The 13922-nt window shown below is 41.2% G+C and overlaps 2 protein-coding genes across 3 annotated transcripts; both read left to right on the top strand.

Annotated features, from left to right (window-relative positions):
• The first annotated feature begins 494 nt into the window (after positions 1 to 494).
• map9 (microtubule-associated protein 9) lies at positions 495 to 5428 on the top strand. Its single transcript, XM_080463530.1, has 14 exons — positions 495 to 606; positions 713 to 808; positions 896 to 986; positions 1072 to 1566; positions 1663 to 1856; positions 1948 to 2038; positions 2125 to 2192; positions 2289 to 2341; positions 2428 to 2590; positions 3252 to 3338; positions 3416 to 3577; positions 3677 to 3822; positions 4264 to 4399; positions 4820 to 5428. Exons 2-14 carry the CDS (start codon positions 737 to 739, stop codon positions 4940 to 4942), a joined length of 1881 nt encoding a protein of 626 aa, XP_080319656.1. The 5' UTR covers positions 495 to 606; positions 713 to 736; the 3' UTR covers positions 4943 to 5428.
• A 900-nt stretch (positions 5429 to 6328) lies between these two features.
• Positions 6329 to 13561, top strand: ugdh (UDP-glucose 6-dehydrogenase). Of its 2 annotated transcripts, none has more exons than XM_080463526.1 (12): positions 6329 to 6593; positions 8280 to 8441; positions 8874 to 8975; positions 9244 to 9444; positions 9524 to 9721; positions 10230 to 10377; positions 10466 to 10560; positions 10664 to 10794; positions 11695 to 11834; positions 11928 to 12019; positions 12121 to 12231; positions 12333 to 13561. In XM_080463526.1, the coding sequence occupies exons 2-12, from the start codon at positions 8280 to 8282 to the stop codon at positions 12441 to 12443; spliced, it is 1491 nt and encodes a 496-aa protein (XP_080319652.1). In that variant the 5' UTR covers positions 6329 to 6593; the 3' UTR covers positions 12444 to 13561. The 2 variants fall into 2 exon arrangements, with proteins under 2 accessions (XP_080319652.1, XP_080319653.1); XM_080463527.1 differs by having other exon boundaries at positions 6351 to 7009; positions 12333 to 12949.
• The last annotated feature ends 361 nt before the right edge of the window (positions 13562 to 13922 follow it).

The following is a 13922-nucleotide window of genomic DNA, read 5'->3' as shown; positions in this document are numbered from 1 at the left end:
AAAGTGTCATGTTTTTCCTTAATTATTGTTTATGTGTTCAATAGCAGTTAATATGACAACTAAGAATGAGAGGTGTGAATCCCAATTGCACTTAACCTGAGCTTGTGGCTCATTTTTGATGAATTAGCAGAGCTGTCAAGAGCCAGATGGGTTGTAAAGACTCAGTTTAGCCACTTTCTCTCATTGGAATGGTGCCGGTTTGAGGCTTTTGGCCATTACCTGCGTGGTCTAGACTTTATTTATGTCTATGATAAGAACTGATAAACTTTAAGACTTTTGAGTAGGAAAAAACAGCCTATAGTGTCCTCCTGGGTAATATGTTCAATGCTTCAGGAAAATGTTAAATTTGTTTGTGATTAACCTAAAACCATTCAATCTATTAATCTATTGATTAATATCAACTCATCTAAACTTATTTCAAAGGTTAAGGTTGAGAGGTTAACGCAAAAAACTGCACCGATCACACGATCAGGCTACAGAGCATGCGCGGTGTTCAACCGGAAGTGTTTCCCCTGGTTACCGTCAACAACTCCGTTAGCTCCAGCTCATCAATATACTTTGAGGGCTCCGCTGTGGGTATTGAAGCACACGAAGATCGAAGTGAAAGTGAGTATAGGTCCGATCTTCCGACATCACTGATATGCGACGCCTTTATTTGTAAGCTTCCCGGCAAACAAGTTTAAGCGAACCCAAGCTAATATGCTAACACCAGGTGGAGACGCTAACAGTTTTCAGCATGACAAATCCAGAGTTTAGGACATTGGCTTACTCCAAAAGCCCGAAAACAACCAGGAGAACAACATTTCAGGTGAGCGCTTTATTGGATGCATTTTGGATCTCATAAGAATGAAATTATCTTCCTTATTGTGTTTTGAATCATCTCAACCTCCTGCAGGATGAACTTCAGGCTGCTGTCTCTGCCAGGGCAAGCAAAACACAACCCAGCCCTTACTCCTACTTTGATGACTTTGAGGAAGATGATGATGGTACGATGACTGTTTAAGTAGGTTTTGATTGCACACAAGGAGTTCTAGCATCTCCGAAAAAGATTGTGTTATTTTCTGTTTTCAGATTTTCTTCAAAGACTTGTGAAACTGAGGAAGCAGAGAACTGGTGCACTGAAGTCTGCCAGGAGTAAATCCAGAACCAGCACCTTTGACCTTTCAGACGATGAGAGCAAAGAAAATAAGACAAAAAAAGTTTCATTCTTGAAATCCCAAAGAACCAGCTCTTTTTCAAACAACACAACAGGATCAGAGATCGATCACCCAGACTCATCCGTCAGTCGACACTCCAATTACAACGACTCTTTTGAATCCACTAATGCCAGCGAGGACAATGCACAAGTTAAAGACAGTAACGTGAAGCCTATTGATCATCAAAATATAGGCAGAAACCTAAGCGACTCTCTGTCATACCAAACATCAGATGACACACTGCTGGACTTGCCGCTGCCGCTGCCGTCTGATGGCAGCGTTGGAGAAACTCCTGGTCCAGAGGAGAAGAGCATCTCCCCTCTGACGACACAGTTATCGACATCTGATCTCAATCACACAGCTTTAGCAGGTCTCCTCAGTCGAGTACATTATATTGTTGTACATTCATTTGGGCATCTGTGAATATATAGGATTCACATATATTCTTATACTGTCTGCTATTCAGGTGATGTCAGTGAAAGGGAACCGCCTAAACCCAAACCAAGACAGAGGACCCTCGGATTGAGCCTTCACGCTGTAGAAAAGCCACCTGATGAAAGCGAGTTTCAGGATATCAGCAGGCCCCAGACCTCTTCTGCATCAATCCCCCTCTCAAATGATACATCCAGCAACATTGCTGTGAGGAGCTGCAGCCCACAGGTTTGTCTCTTCCATTGCTTCAGAATTCTCAACCTATAGATTCAAAAGGTCAACTTCATAATTAAGTCTTTTCTATGTCATTTTGTTTTAGTATACCAATGGAGATCGCACAGTTTTATCTTCAAATAAAAGTGAACAGTCACAACTTATTACCAAATCCACTGTCAGCTCTGGATCTCGAGGTAACAAGTCTAGTGTTTGCGATCAAAGCTGTCGCTGTTTAAGACTCTGAAAACCTTAGATTTTTTTTTTTAAATTTGTTTTCTAGATGGATTTCTTTCTGATGACAGTAAAGAGCAGGGAAGACATTGCTTTACATCACTTGAAGAGCCAAATGTAAGTCTTATCCTACACTGTTTGACATAATGAAGATGTTTACTTTTTATCTTAATAAACATTTCAAGTGTCAATGTATTATTTTTTCCTTTTTAGGATCCATCTGGAGATCAACTTTCTCATGTCCCTGAAAAATCATCTGATACTAAGTCTGTAATTAATTTTACTAACAAGGGTCCATATTTAAAACTGAAAAAATGTAATCAATCATGTTTTTTTTTTTTTTCTGCTTTAGTACCTCGGGCACCTGCTCTCAGGCCACTAAGAGATCTCACAGTGTGTGCTCCGGAAAAGTGGAATCAAAGTATTTGGGTCGACTCAGAGTCCTCGATCAAAAAGTTTCACGACAGGATTCTCAGCCAGAAGACGCAGATTCACTCAGAGCTGCTATTTATCAGGTCAGTGTGATTCTGTGTTCTCCTTTAGAGCGACACACACATGGTGGAGAACATATTTAACACACTTAAAAATCTAGTCCATTGTTGTCAAACGCCATTTGTTCATGAGGAGCCTCGACCAGTAAAATGTCAGCAAAAATTAAATTGAAAAATAATAAAAGAAAGGCAATCTGGCTGGCCCAATGTTTGACACCCCTGGTCAAGACGATAGTTTTCTGTGGTAGACGGGTTGTTTTCTCTCTGCTTTAAGTAGAGCGTCGATGTATAGCATTATCCTTTAGATTTGTCGCCAACATACAAAATATTAGATCGTTTCAAACGTTAACAGTCACCAATGAGACAAGATTGCTGACTCTGCTGTTTTCAGTTTATTCATCATCACATCAGGTACAGATAAATTATTCTTGAAAGTAATTTATATATGTTAAAATGTATTACCTTCCCGTGGGCTCACCACCTGCAGGAAGGTTCTTAATCGGTGCATTGTGACCTGGGTGGCTGTTCTCAGACTGTCACCCCCGCGACCCGGAAACGGATAAGCGGAAGAAAATGAATGAATGAATGAATAAAATGTATTACCGTGTTGTAAATCTATTTCATATCATCAGGCGGGAGGCATATTTTTTGTGATTAGTAAAGTCAATGTTCTGTCTCTTTCAAGGACTGGCTCAAAAAGAAAAAGGAAAATTCAAGAGGAAACATGCAAATAAAGAAGAAAGAGGAACTCCAGAGGGAAACAAAGAAACGGGTGTGTAAATTGTTTGGTGGAGAAAAGCACAGCGTTTTTAATATAAGCGACTGCAGCTCACTGTTTATCTTAAACAGGAGGAGGAGTCAAAAAAGGAAGACGCCATCATGTCCTACAATGCATGGAAAGAAAGGAAAACAGAAAGTCTCAGAGCAAAGGCCAAAGAAAGGCAGGATTCCATGAGAAAGGAGCAACGAGCGACTGAAGAGAAAGAAGAAAAGAGAGAGTCGGCTAAACAGGTGAAGAGCAGTTTTATGGTGAATCCTCCTGAGAGCCGTAGCCAGCCTGTTTATTTGGGTCACTTTAATATTTGCTTTTTTTTTTTTAAACAACTGAAGGTATTTGAAAAATGGAAACATGAGCACGATCATCTGCTCAAGGAGAAGTACAGAAAACAGAAAGACTCTGAAAATAAACTCAACATGAAAAAGCAAGAAAAAGAAGAACAGAGACGGCAAGACAGCACTTCAGCTTTTTCTAACTGGTGAGTGTGAGAGAGAGAGAGAGAGAGAGAGAGAGAGAGAGAGAGAGAGAGAGAGAGAGAGAGAGAGAGAGAGAGAGAGAGAGAGAGAGAGAGAGAGAGAGAGAGAGAGAGAGAGAGAGAGAGAGAGAGAGAGAGACTACACAAACACCTATCACACACACACTGAACAGATAAGTTATATTCACAAATCAACCTCGTTTGCATGAAATCAGAAATACCTGGAGAATACAGGAAGAAGGTGCGACCGCCACACACACGCTACTTATCACAACCCAGATCATTCTTCCTGTTAGGCAACAATGCTAAATACCTGAAAATCATAACCACTAGAAGTCGGCCATCGCTGGTTATTTAACCTCCTTTAGCCGCCTACCTTTTTCGCTCACATTGTCGCACTCAAAATCATTTTTTAATCAGCTTCATTTCTCTTACATGATTCAGGAGTGAAAAGAAGAAAAATGTCCTTCATGAAAAGCATGTGACAGAACGCAAAAAGGTCCGAACTCAGGCACAGGAGGAGCAATACATGAAGGAAGAAAGAGAGAAAATGGCTCTGGAGACATATGAACACTGGCTGGTAAGTCGAAGTGATGACAAATTACATGAGGTATAATAAGGTTTTTGATTTGAAGATTTGCAGGTTCTCTCTCTCTCTCTCTCTCTCTCTCTCTCTCTCTCTCTCTCTCTCTCTCTCTCTCTCTCTCTCTCTCTCTCTCTCTCTCTCTCAAACACACACAAAAAGATACAGTCTCCCCCATAACCACTGAAATGGTTTTCATAGATTATTGTGATTTTTAATTAACTATTGATACACAGGATTGTTAAAAGGATCTCCAGCTCCAATTATAAAATAGTCCTAATGCACGCACAAGGACAACCTTGTATCTTGTAAAGTGTATGTTCTTTGTGTATTTTGTATTTTGATGGTTTTGGTATCAGGAAGAGATTGTTATTCTTTTTAGTCACAGATGATTTTTTTTTTTTTTTTCCGCAACAGGCAAGAAAGGATCTGGAACAGAAGAGAGAGAGAGAAGAAAGACAGATCCAGGCAATAATAAACCTGGGCAATTCACCTCCACCATGGAGCCCTCCAAACAAAACCGTACCATTTGGAAAATGACTTTTGAACCAGAATAAACCATCCTGGGAATTTATGTCTGTCGCTTGTGACATTTTAAGTCAATATTTTGCGGCTGACTTGTGACAGGATATATACATTTTATACTTGTGCAAATTTCCGTTTTTCTTCTTTGAGATGAAATGGTGCACTTAATAAACAAAATAGTGATGTCAGGGTGCCGAGTTTGTCTCTTATCATTTCATACAGTAGTGAGCATTGTGAATTGTGAATGAGAATAGACGTCAATGTAAAAAATCTATTAATATCACTTTGCCACTGGTTGTGTCTCTGCTTGTTCTTGAACTGCTGTATTGCATAGTCCACTTATTATTTCATCTGATTACACCCACTAATGATATATAGATTTTATATACTCATTTTGGATTAGAAAACCTTCTTTGGTCATTTCATCTGTCAGACCTACAGTCTCATCTTTGTCACAAAGTCAGATCCAAAGTCAAACTCATTAAATAAACAAGGTAATGCAAACATGCATAACACGTTATTAAATCAAATTGTATCCCATAATTATATTAATAATTGATAACTCGGTCTACAAGAGGTATCGTGTCTTTAATGAAAGTTGGCGAACATTCTGAATCAGAAGACTCGGTGCGGTGGCGCAGTGGTTGGGGCTCTGTCTCACATCGAGAAGGTCTGGGTTCATTTACCTGTGTCAAGTTTGTATGTTCTCCGCATGTGTGTGTGTGTTTTCTACAGTTTCTTCCCAGAGTCCCAAAAACATGCACCAGGTGTTCCTGAGCAAGATCCTCGACCCCCAGCAGCTCTCCCCAGCGCCAAAGTGTGGCTGCTCACATGGGTCCACTTGGCAGAGAGGTTCCCTCCAAGAGGGTTCAATAAAGTATGACAAACAGAAATTAAAAGTATATAACGTTGTATGTCTTTAAAGACATTTTGCCTCTTATCCGAATGGCTTTATCCGCTTGTGTTCAATAGACTAGTTTGTCTCATCTAACTCGATGGTAGGGAGCTCTTCCTGAGGTGTGTCATGCTGGTTTCATAAGCTGATGAATTCTTGGTTTTATATTGAAAATTTCTAATCGAATCAACCTTCAAGGTCAGGGTGTGACTGTTGACGCTCTTTTTGTTTTATTGAATTTCTCAAAACCATCTGTCCTCTCTAACCAAAGTGTGGGAATAGTCAAAATCCGTCTACTCACACATTTTGGTAAGAGAGGACAGATTTTGTAGCCAGAGAACAGGAACTAGGTCCATACTTTTATTTTCAAGCATGTGCATTACCTTGAAGCCGGTGCACAGGAAGTGTGCTCGCTTTCGTGGCATCCGAGCTCTGCCGACGGTGGGCGTGGCTAATCAGACAATGGGCGGGGTTACGTAGACGTTGGGCGGAGCCGCGTGAACGGTGGGCGGAGTTCTATGGAGGCGCAGACGGTGTCGGCGGACTGTGGACGGGCACATTGGAGCCAGAAGAGACGGTGGTTGCGATTAAAAAGTTCCCCGTGGAGTCCCGCTGGCGTGTGACTTCGGAGGCGCTGATTCACGGCCCGGTTGAGGACAGTTCCCGTCGGCAGCAGCACGAGACTTCGCACTTTTAAACGCCCTTCTCGACGGGAGCCTTTCGCCGGAGGAGCTAAAATAATCCACGCATTCCTGAAGTTGAGCTGCAGAGGTAACGTAACGTAATGTAACGTAACGACGGCTAGCTGCCGCTAGCAGGGCAGCCCGACGCGGTCATTTATTGACGGAGGCGATAGGAGATAATCCCGGGAGCGGTAAACCGGCTCCGGGGTGGTCGTTTTGAACGGGGAATGTTAGCCTGTGGACGGTGTCAGTGCGCCGCGACGCCGCTAACCTGCTGCAAGTGAACCGGAGACGTGGCACGGTGGCGATGAGAGGCTCTTTATTCTCCGGCAGGCTGTAACGGTGCGACTGGAGGCTCACTGCGGATCCAGGGAATAATGTGGACCTTGTCAGGACGAGGCACAGGCGCAGCACGAATAAGGGATTTGGTGGAATGACTTTTTTTTCCGGCAGCAGTGCGGGGACACGGAAGGTCGTGGTTGTAGTCGGAGGAAGAACCCAGAAGTAAATAAAGAAACTCGTGTTTGTACTCTTTATAAATAGCTGATAGATAAAAGTACAACATACTGATAAGAATCCCTGCTTTGATTTCCAATTCGTATTTCTAGCTTTCTTCCCTTCACCACTGTGGTATTTACTTTCCTTATTGTTGAAGTGTATTAGAAGGACATATGTTACATTTCTATGCGTTCCTCTATATGTCAGATATATTATATTTGTGCCACAGTGAGAAACCCCTGTCTTCAAATCACATGCTGAAATATATTTTTTTATTGTGAAACTCCTTGTCTCGTCTTAAAGAGAGCGAGAGTGACCAGGGGAAATACTTTAATACTTCTTAATATATTTCAAGTCTGTGCAGTGTAGTGTTTCTCAAACAAATTAATTATTACTATAATAAGGGATTATTACAAGTACATATTTCGACACTGAATCTTGAAGTGATGTCTGCACAGTGGTGTAGTGGTTAGAACTCTCACTTCATAGTGAGACGGACCTCAGGTTGAGTCCAGGTTGGGCACAACTCAAACTTACTGCATAGTTAGAATATTCTTTCTGGGTCTGTGATATACAACATCAGTAATAATACCATAAAACAATAGGGCAGAGCTCATGTCAACTATGCATTTGTGAGATATGAAATCCTCCTGACCCTGTAGGGTGGGACTACCTTTGATTATAATTTAATTAATAATTTGTTGAATTTGCAAATGTAAAATTAGCCAGGATTTTGTCTCTATCTAAATAGGAAGTAACAAAGGTTGGAAGTCTATGAAACCCAGTAAATGATCAAAGTGGTTGTTCTTTATTTTTCTGTCAAACTCATCGAGTGTTTTATGAAAATATAAAGACTGATTGTTTAGTTACGATGAACCAAACAAGAAAAGTAGGGGATTAAAATAGTTGAGATATTTAGCATAGAAAAGTGCCAAACTAAAATAATGATGTATTCAACGATTAAGTAGATGGAGTTCACTGAAGTGTTTCGATGAGTCGGTCGTCATTTAGGCCACAAGAGATTTAGCTTTTTTATTATAAATGGAATGATTTGACCTTTTTTGTGCATGTTTTTTTTTTTTTACTAAAGAGTTGTTAAGAAGATCAATGTTCTCCTGAAACATATTGAGCTGTTTCTTTTTTTTTTTATGTAATACTTGTTGCTCAGTATAGTGTGGAAGGACTGGTGGATGTGGGGGAGTTTATATCTGGGGAGGATATCTTTGCTCAAACCAGTTTTATGTTTTAATAATTCAATTATTGTTATTTTTCTCAGATGTTCCAGATTAAACGAATCTGTTGCATCGGTGCTGGGTATGTCGGAGGACCGACATGCAGTGTCATTGCTCACATGTGTCCTGAGATCACGGTGACGGTGGTGGACATCAACGAGTCCCGCATCAAAGCCTGGAACTCAGACACTCTGCCCATTTATGAGGTACTACATTACTTCTGTTCTAATCAAAGCATTTCTGAGAGGAGCAGATAAGAGCTCATTAGGAACAGTGATATAAAACGTGTTTTGGCCACGACGGTCTTCTTTGGCTTTTTGTTGCCTGTACTGTACAAAGTGTTGTCAGCTTTTTAAGTAAAATCGTTGTAGGCGATGTTGCTCAGCAACATTTCTCTCTGGTGTTTCTCTAAAATATTGCACCACCTCATGCGCTCAGCTGAAGGAGACATGAATTAATCCCAGATGTTTCTGCAACTTCTCTACGTCAAACCCAGCCACAAGCATTGCATCATCATGACTAGTGCAGGGCAGTTACAGAGCGGTCACTACGGACTCCCGAGACATTGGTAACTGTTTTGCCTTGTTTTTCACAACTCATCCACTGACACAGTCTCCAACTCATTCTTCCCTTTGCAGCCCGGACTGAAGGAAGTGGTTGAATCATGCCGAGGGAGAAATTTGTTCTTTTCCACGGACATCGACTCGGGCATCAGGGACGCTGACCTCGTCTTCATCTCTGTGAGTTCCTCATTCATCTCTTCATTTAAACCCAGAAACAGTCTCTCTGAGTGTGGAGACCAGGACATTTTACAGCGCTCCTTCAAACTCTGCAGATTAAAATATTCTGTAAGTGCAAAAAGTTCTAACCTCTCATGGTGTCAAGGTAGAAGGTACTGTAGAAAACAAACGTGTTATAATTGCTAAAAGGGACTTGTTTCTCTCCACCATTATTGTTTAAAAAAAAAAAAGAAGTCCCTTGCACTCAAAGTTTACATTCCTGTCCCAGGTGAACACCCCAACTAAGACCTATGGGATGGGGAAAGGCCGTGCGGCTGACCTGAAGTTCATTGAGGCATGCGCTCGTCGTATCGTCGAGGTATCTGATGGCTACAAGATCGTCACGGAGAAGAGCACAGTGCCAGTACGAGCCGCTGAGAGCATCCGCCGGATTTTCGACGCCAACACCAAACCCAGCCTTAACCTGCAGGTGTGTGTTCACACGTCTCCACAGCTCACTGGTGTGCGTTGGTGCGCTTCTTGTTTCATAAGTTTCATCTCTCATGTAGGTGCTGTCCAACCCCGAGTTCCTTGCGGAAGGAACAGCGGTGCGGGATCTGAAGGAACCAGACCGTGTTCTGATTGGAGGAGATGAGACAGCCGAAGGTCAAAGGGCAATCAGAGCGCTGTGTGCCGTGTATGAGCACTGGGTGCCAAAGACTCGAATCATCACCACCAACACGTGGTCGTCTGAACTCTCCAAACTGGTGAGTGTGTTGCTGCAACGAATGTTCATTTAAACAAAGCTGATTATTCTCAGTAAGAAATGGTCAGATTGACAATTAAAGTTTAGCTTCATTAAAAAATACCATAGATTCTTATACTCCAAGATTAAACACAGACTGAATCACAGTTTTCCTGCCTTGAATTATACTTATCCATTATTTTAGGAATCTATCCTTCGCCAATTGTATTTATGAATACGGTAACTATAATAAAAAAAATCCACATAAAACCATGAAAAAAGGTCCATCACAATAAAGGAGGTGATGTGTCTAGATGTATTTTCTTGTTTGCCTACATCTCGATCTCAAATCATTCTTCATGTGAGGAAAACTGTAACCCCCCCCTTTCCAGGGGCCGCATCTATCCAACAGTCAACATGTCGGTCTCATAAATGATATTTAGTGATTCTTGAATTTCAGTTACTGTCGTTTTTTTTACATGCCTGTTGAGTAATGTCCAACAATCTCAGCAGTTAAACTCTGTCCTCAGGCGGCCAACGCGTTCCTGGCTCAGCGAATCAGCAGCATCAACAGTATCAGCGCTCTGTGCGAAGCCACCGGAGCCGACGTGGAGGAGGTAGCGAAGGCCATCGGCATGGACCAAAGAATAGGCAGCAAGTTTCTGAAAGCCAGCGTGGGTAAGAAGTGCACTCACAGCTCGTTCAAAGGAAGTTTCAGGAAACGTTTCGGGTTTTCTCTAAACGTTGTGTCTTTTCCGGTCCCCAGGTTTTGGTGGTAGCTGTTTCCAGAAAGATGTACTGAATCTGGTGTATCTGTGCGAGGCCCTCAACCTGCCTGAGGTGGCTTCGTACTGGCAGCAGGTGGGAACGACACAGGAAATCCCACCAGACATTTTACTTTTAATAAGTAATTTTGGTGGTAATATCTCTGTCTTGCCCGTGTTCTTCACTTCTGTTTTCTCAGGTGATCGACATGAACGAGTACCAAAGACGGCGCTTTGCTTGCAGGATCATTGACTGTCTCTTTAACACGGTTACTGGCAAAAAGATCGCTCTGCTGGGCTTTTCCTTCAAAAAAGACACTGGTGACACGAGGTTGGTCCTTATTTACTTTTATGTTTCTGATAATGGAATTTTGTCCCGTTGCTTAGACGTAATTATAGTACAAAACCAACATTGATGTGATTTAGTTTATTATTTTAGTATTTTCTATTGAGATGCTTTGTTACATGAATCTTGTTTCTCTTGTTGCTGTGATGATGAATGTTAATTTCTGTTGTATTATTTAATGAAGTGAGAAAATCATTTAGTTAGAGTTAAATCATTCTTTGATAAGTATATCTTAGCTCTTCTTACCCAAATGTGTACAAACTAAAAAAGAATCTTATTAGTACTCTGATTTAAAAAAGAAAGATTGTGTATCTCCAAGTTTGTAACATTATATTTTATCCTAATTCCATCATCATAAACATTCTTATTCTTCATTTCACTTCTTGATTCAATGACTCATCCCTGCCTCCAAACACTTTAGTAATTTAACGCCAAACAATGTGGGCTGACGCAAATATTCCTTACAAGTAGACAAACACATTTCTATGGTGCGTCCTTTTCACAGCCCAGAGCTGACAAGATGAGTCATGATCACCTGCAATACAAACTGAAAAAGATGAAATTGTTTGCATTGTGCCATGGAGGAGAAACACAAACACCCTATATAATCCTGAAATGCCACAAACTTAGATGTTGTTGCAGGTCTGAACAGCTTCTGAGCTGCACTGCAGATGTTAATCATAAACCAGATGTTCTCTGTCCAAAAAGACCCCTTCAAAAGCAACACATGTTGACTTTGTCCGCACGATAAATGCAAAGTCACTGCTGAATAACCTGATTACACTTTACTCCACATGAAGCCCTACCAGCAAACTAAGGTGAACTCTAACCCTGATCAGTGGTCAGACTCAAGTGTGTGCGTTTGTTTTGTTTTTTTAACTCCAGGGAGTCGTCCAGTATCTACATCTCAAAGTATTTGATGGATGAGGGCGCCAAGCTGTTCATCTATGATCCCAAAGTACTTAAAGAGCAAATCATTCATGACCTCTCCCAGCCCAGCATCTCAGAGGACAACCCGGAAAGAGGTAGTGTGCGTGTGTGCGTGTGTGTGTGTATGTGTATGTGTAGATCAGCAAGGGGGAAAGTTCATCCACTAACAGAGACGTTTGTGTTTGCAGTGTCGGAGCTGGTGACCGTCACCTCGGACCCCTATGAGGCCTGCCAGAGCGCACATGCTTTGGTCATCTGCACTGAGTGGGACATGTTTAAGGTCAGGCTCACTTTGCTCACTAACAGATGGTTTTATCTTGAAAGGTGTCTTGGCATTGCTTTTTAATTATTCTATTTGTTCTTACCTCAATATCAAAACAGGAACTGGATTATGAGAAGCTTTACAAGAAGATGCTGAAGCCTGCCTTCATATTCGATGGCCGCAGGGTGTTGGACCACCTTCACCCTCTTCTCCAGAGCATCGGCTTTCAGGTGGGCGGCCTAATAACAACTCTTGAACCCCAGAATAAAGGCTTTTGCAGTGACACATGGATATTTAAAAAACAAAACTTAAATTGACTCTCTGTTTGTAGATTGAAACCATTGGTAAGAAGGTGACCGCAGCACGAATCCCCTACACGCCGGCGGCTGTCTGCCCTCGCATCACGGCCATTGAACCGCCCACCAAGAAGGCCAAAGTTTGAAATGTCTCCCTCAATCAGCATCACGCATTCCTCCTCTCTGCCTTTTTAGTTTTTTTTTTTTTTTTTTTAACAAATGGAATTTTTCTTTCTGTAGCTTTCTGTTTTTTATCACTGAGCTGATCAAAGGGTGAAACGGTGTGAGTAACTGCTTCTCTGCAGGGGGCCGTTTGAGAAGAAGCAGCCGGTTGAGTCAAAAACAAATGTGAATGATTTTAGGTTTCTGGGTGAAGTTCTTAGATAAGTCATTCCAGATATACAAATAATTTTGTACGTTTCATGCCGAATTACATTTGGCATAGATGTCTGTTGTACTCATGTTGAAGGAACACTATTAGTGGGAGTCTACTTTATTACGGTTTTATTATATAATCAAGTATTATTCCGCCAGATTTTATACCGTTTTTTTTTTTAAACTATTTTTATAAATCAGTATTTTCTCTGTATCGGTGGCTGGTGACTAAAAAAGTCAATGCAATAAATAAAATATGATTTATGTACTTCGCGTTTACCCGTTGGGTTATTTTAAATTACACTACTTACAAAAAGTTAGGGTAAAATTTATGGAAAATGTAAAAAGTTCAAGCTACAGTGATATTTGTTTAAAGTAGGGTATTTAAGTAGAAGCATACAATGAGGATTTCCTCATCTCAAACAATTAATTGAAACGAAAGCCAACAACAGTGGAGCGTAAACCACATGGTCCCATGAAGACGGTCTGGTGGTGTGGTCAGGTCCCTTCCCAGACCGCGCTGATGTCAACGGCTTCCAATAGTCTGACGTGACGCTTCAGTGCCTCTCGGCTCAAGGGTTACGGTACTTTATTACCCGTGAGTAGATATGCAAGGAATGATTGCATTTAATTTTTAAAACAAAATACGTTCAACCGGACAGGCAGGTACTTGATCGAGTGACAAATAAAAAGAATGGCTCGTTGTTCCGCCGTTCACCAATAATAAGTACAAAGATAAGGTAGAATAATAAGCTCAAGGTCGATTTAAAAACAAACCTGAGAATGATTAAAGACATCTCGCAGATAAAAACCAGGATAAGAACATAAAATATTAAAAGCCATGATAACAAGTGGAGCGAAGAAATATGATCAATAAATATTGCAAGATAAAACAAAGTGCAACGTCACTGCGTCTGATTCAGCTCATTGACAGCGTCAGGAACGAAGCTATTATTGCAAACAGACGTGCAGTGGAATTCATCCCGTTTGAAGTCTCCAATAGTCGAGGTACTGTTCATCACTTATTAGGCGTCACCATTTCTAATTGAACCTGGAAATGTATTAGTCGATTCATGGAGCAAACACGTCGTGATGTTTGCCGTTAAGCTCTTTGGTAGAGAAGAGCAAGTTATGCAAAAAGTACTGAAACACTGAACTTGCGTTCAAGGTCACATCAAGTTCACTTATAAAGGTTAAAGTACAATATATTTTATCATTTTGTGAGTAGTGTATGTGTGAAAAGACACAAA

The sequence above is a fragment of the Lipophrys pholis genome (genome assembly GCF_963383615.2).
Source record: "Lipophrys pholis genome assembly, chromosome: 5".
Taxonomy (NCBI): Eukaryota; Metazoa; Chordata; class Actinopteri; order Blenniiformes; family Blenniidae; genus Lipophrys; species Lipophrys pholis.
Note: the sequence above shows the minus strand (reverse complement) of the source record. Positions and strands in the feature narration are given on the sequence as shown.

What these genes read in the sequence shown, in the direction of transcription:
- map9 (XM_080463530.1), top strand. Translation starts at nt 737, where the DNA reads ATGACAAATCCAGAGTTTAGGACATTGGCTTACTCCAAAAGCCCGAAA. An exon ending in TGAGGAGCTGCAGCCCACAG is followed by an intron (nt 1,857 to 1,947) that starts GTTTGTCTCTTC and finishes ATTTTGTTTTAG; the next exon opens with TATACCAATGGAGATCGCAC. An exon ending in GAAAAATCATCTGATACTAA is followed by an intron (nt 2,342 to 2,427) that starts GTCTGTAATTAA and finishes TTTCTGCTTTAG; the next exon opens with TACCTCGGGCACCTGCTCTC.
- ugdh (XM_080463526.1), top strand. Translation starts at nt 8,280, where the DNA reads ATGTTCCAGATTAAACGAATCTGTTGCATCGGTGCTGGGTATGTCGGA. An exon ending in GTTTCTGAAAGCCAGCGTGG is followed by an intron (nt 10,378 to 10,465) that starts GTAAGAAGTGCA and finishes TCCGGTCCCCAG; the next exon opens with GTTTTGGTGGTAGCTGTTTC. An exon ending in CTGAGTGGGACATGTTTAAG is followed by an intron (nt 12,020 to 12,120) that starts GTCAGGCTCACT and finishes ATATCAAAACAG; the next exon opens with GAACTGGATTATGAGAAGCT.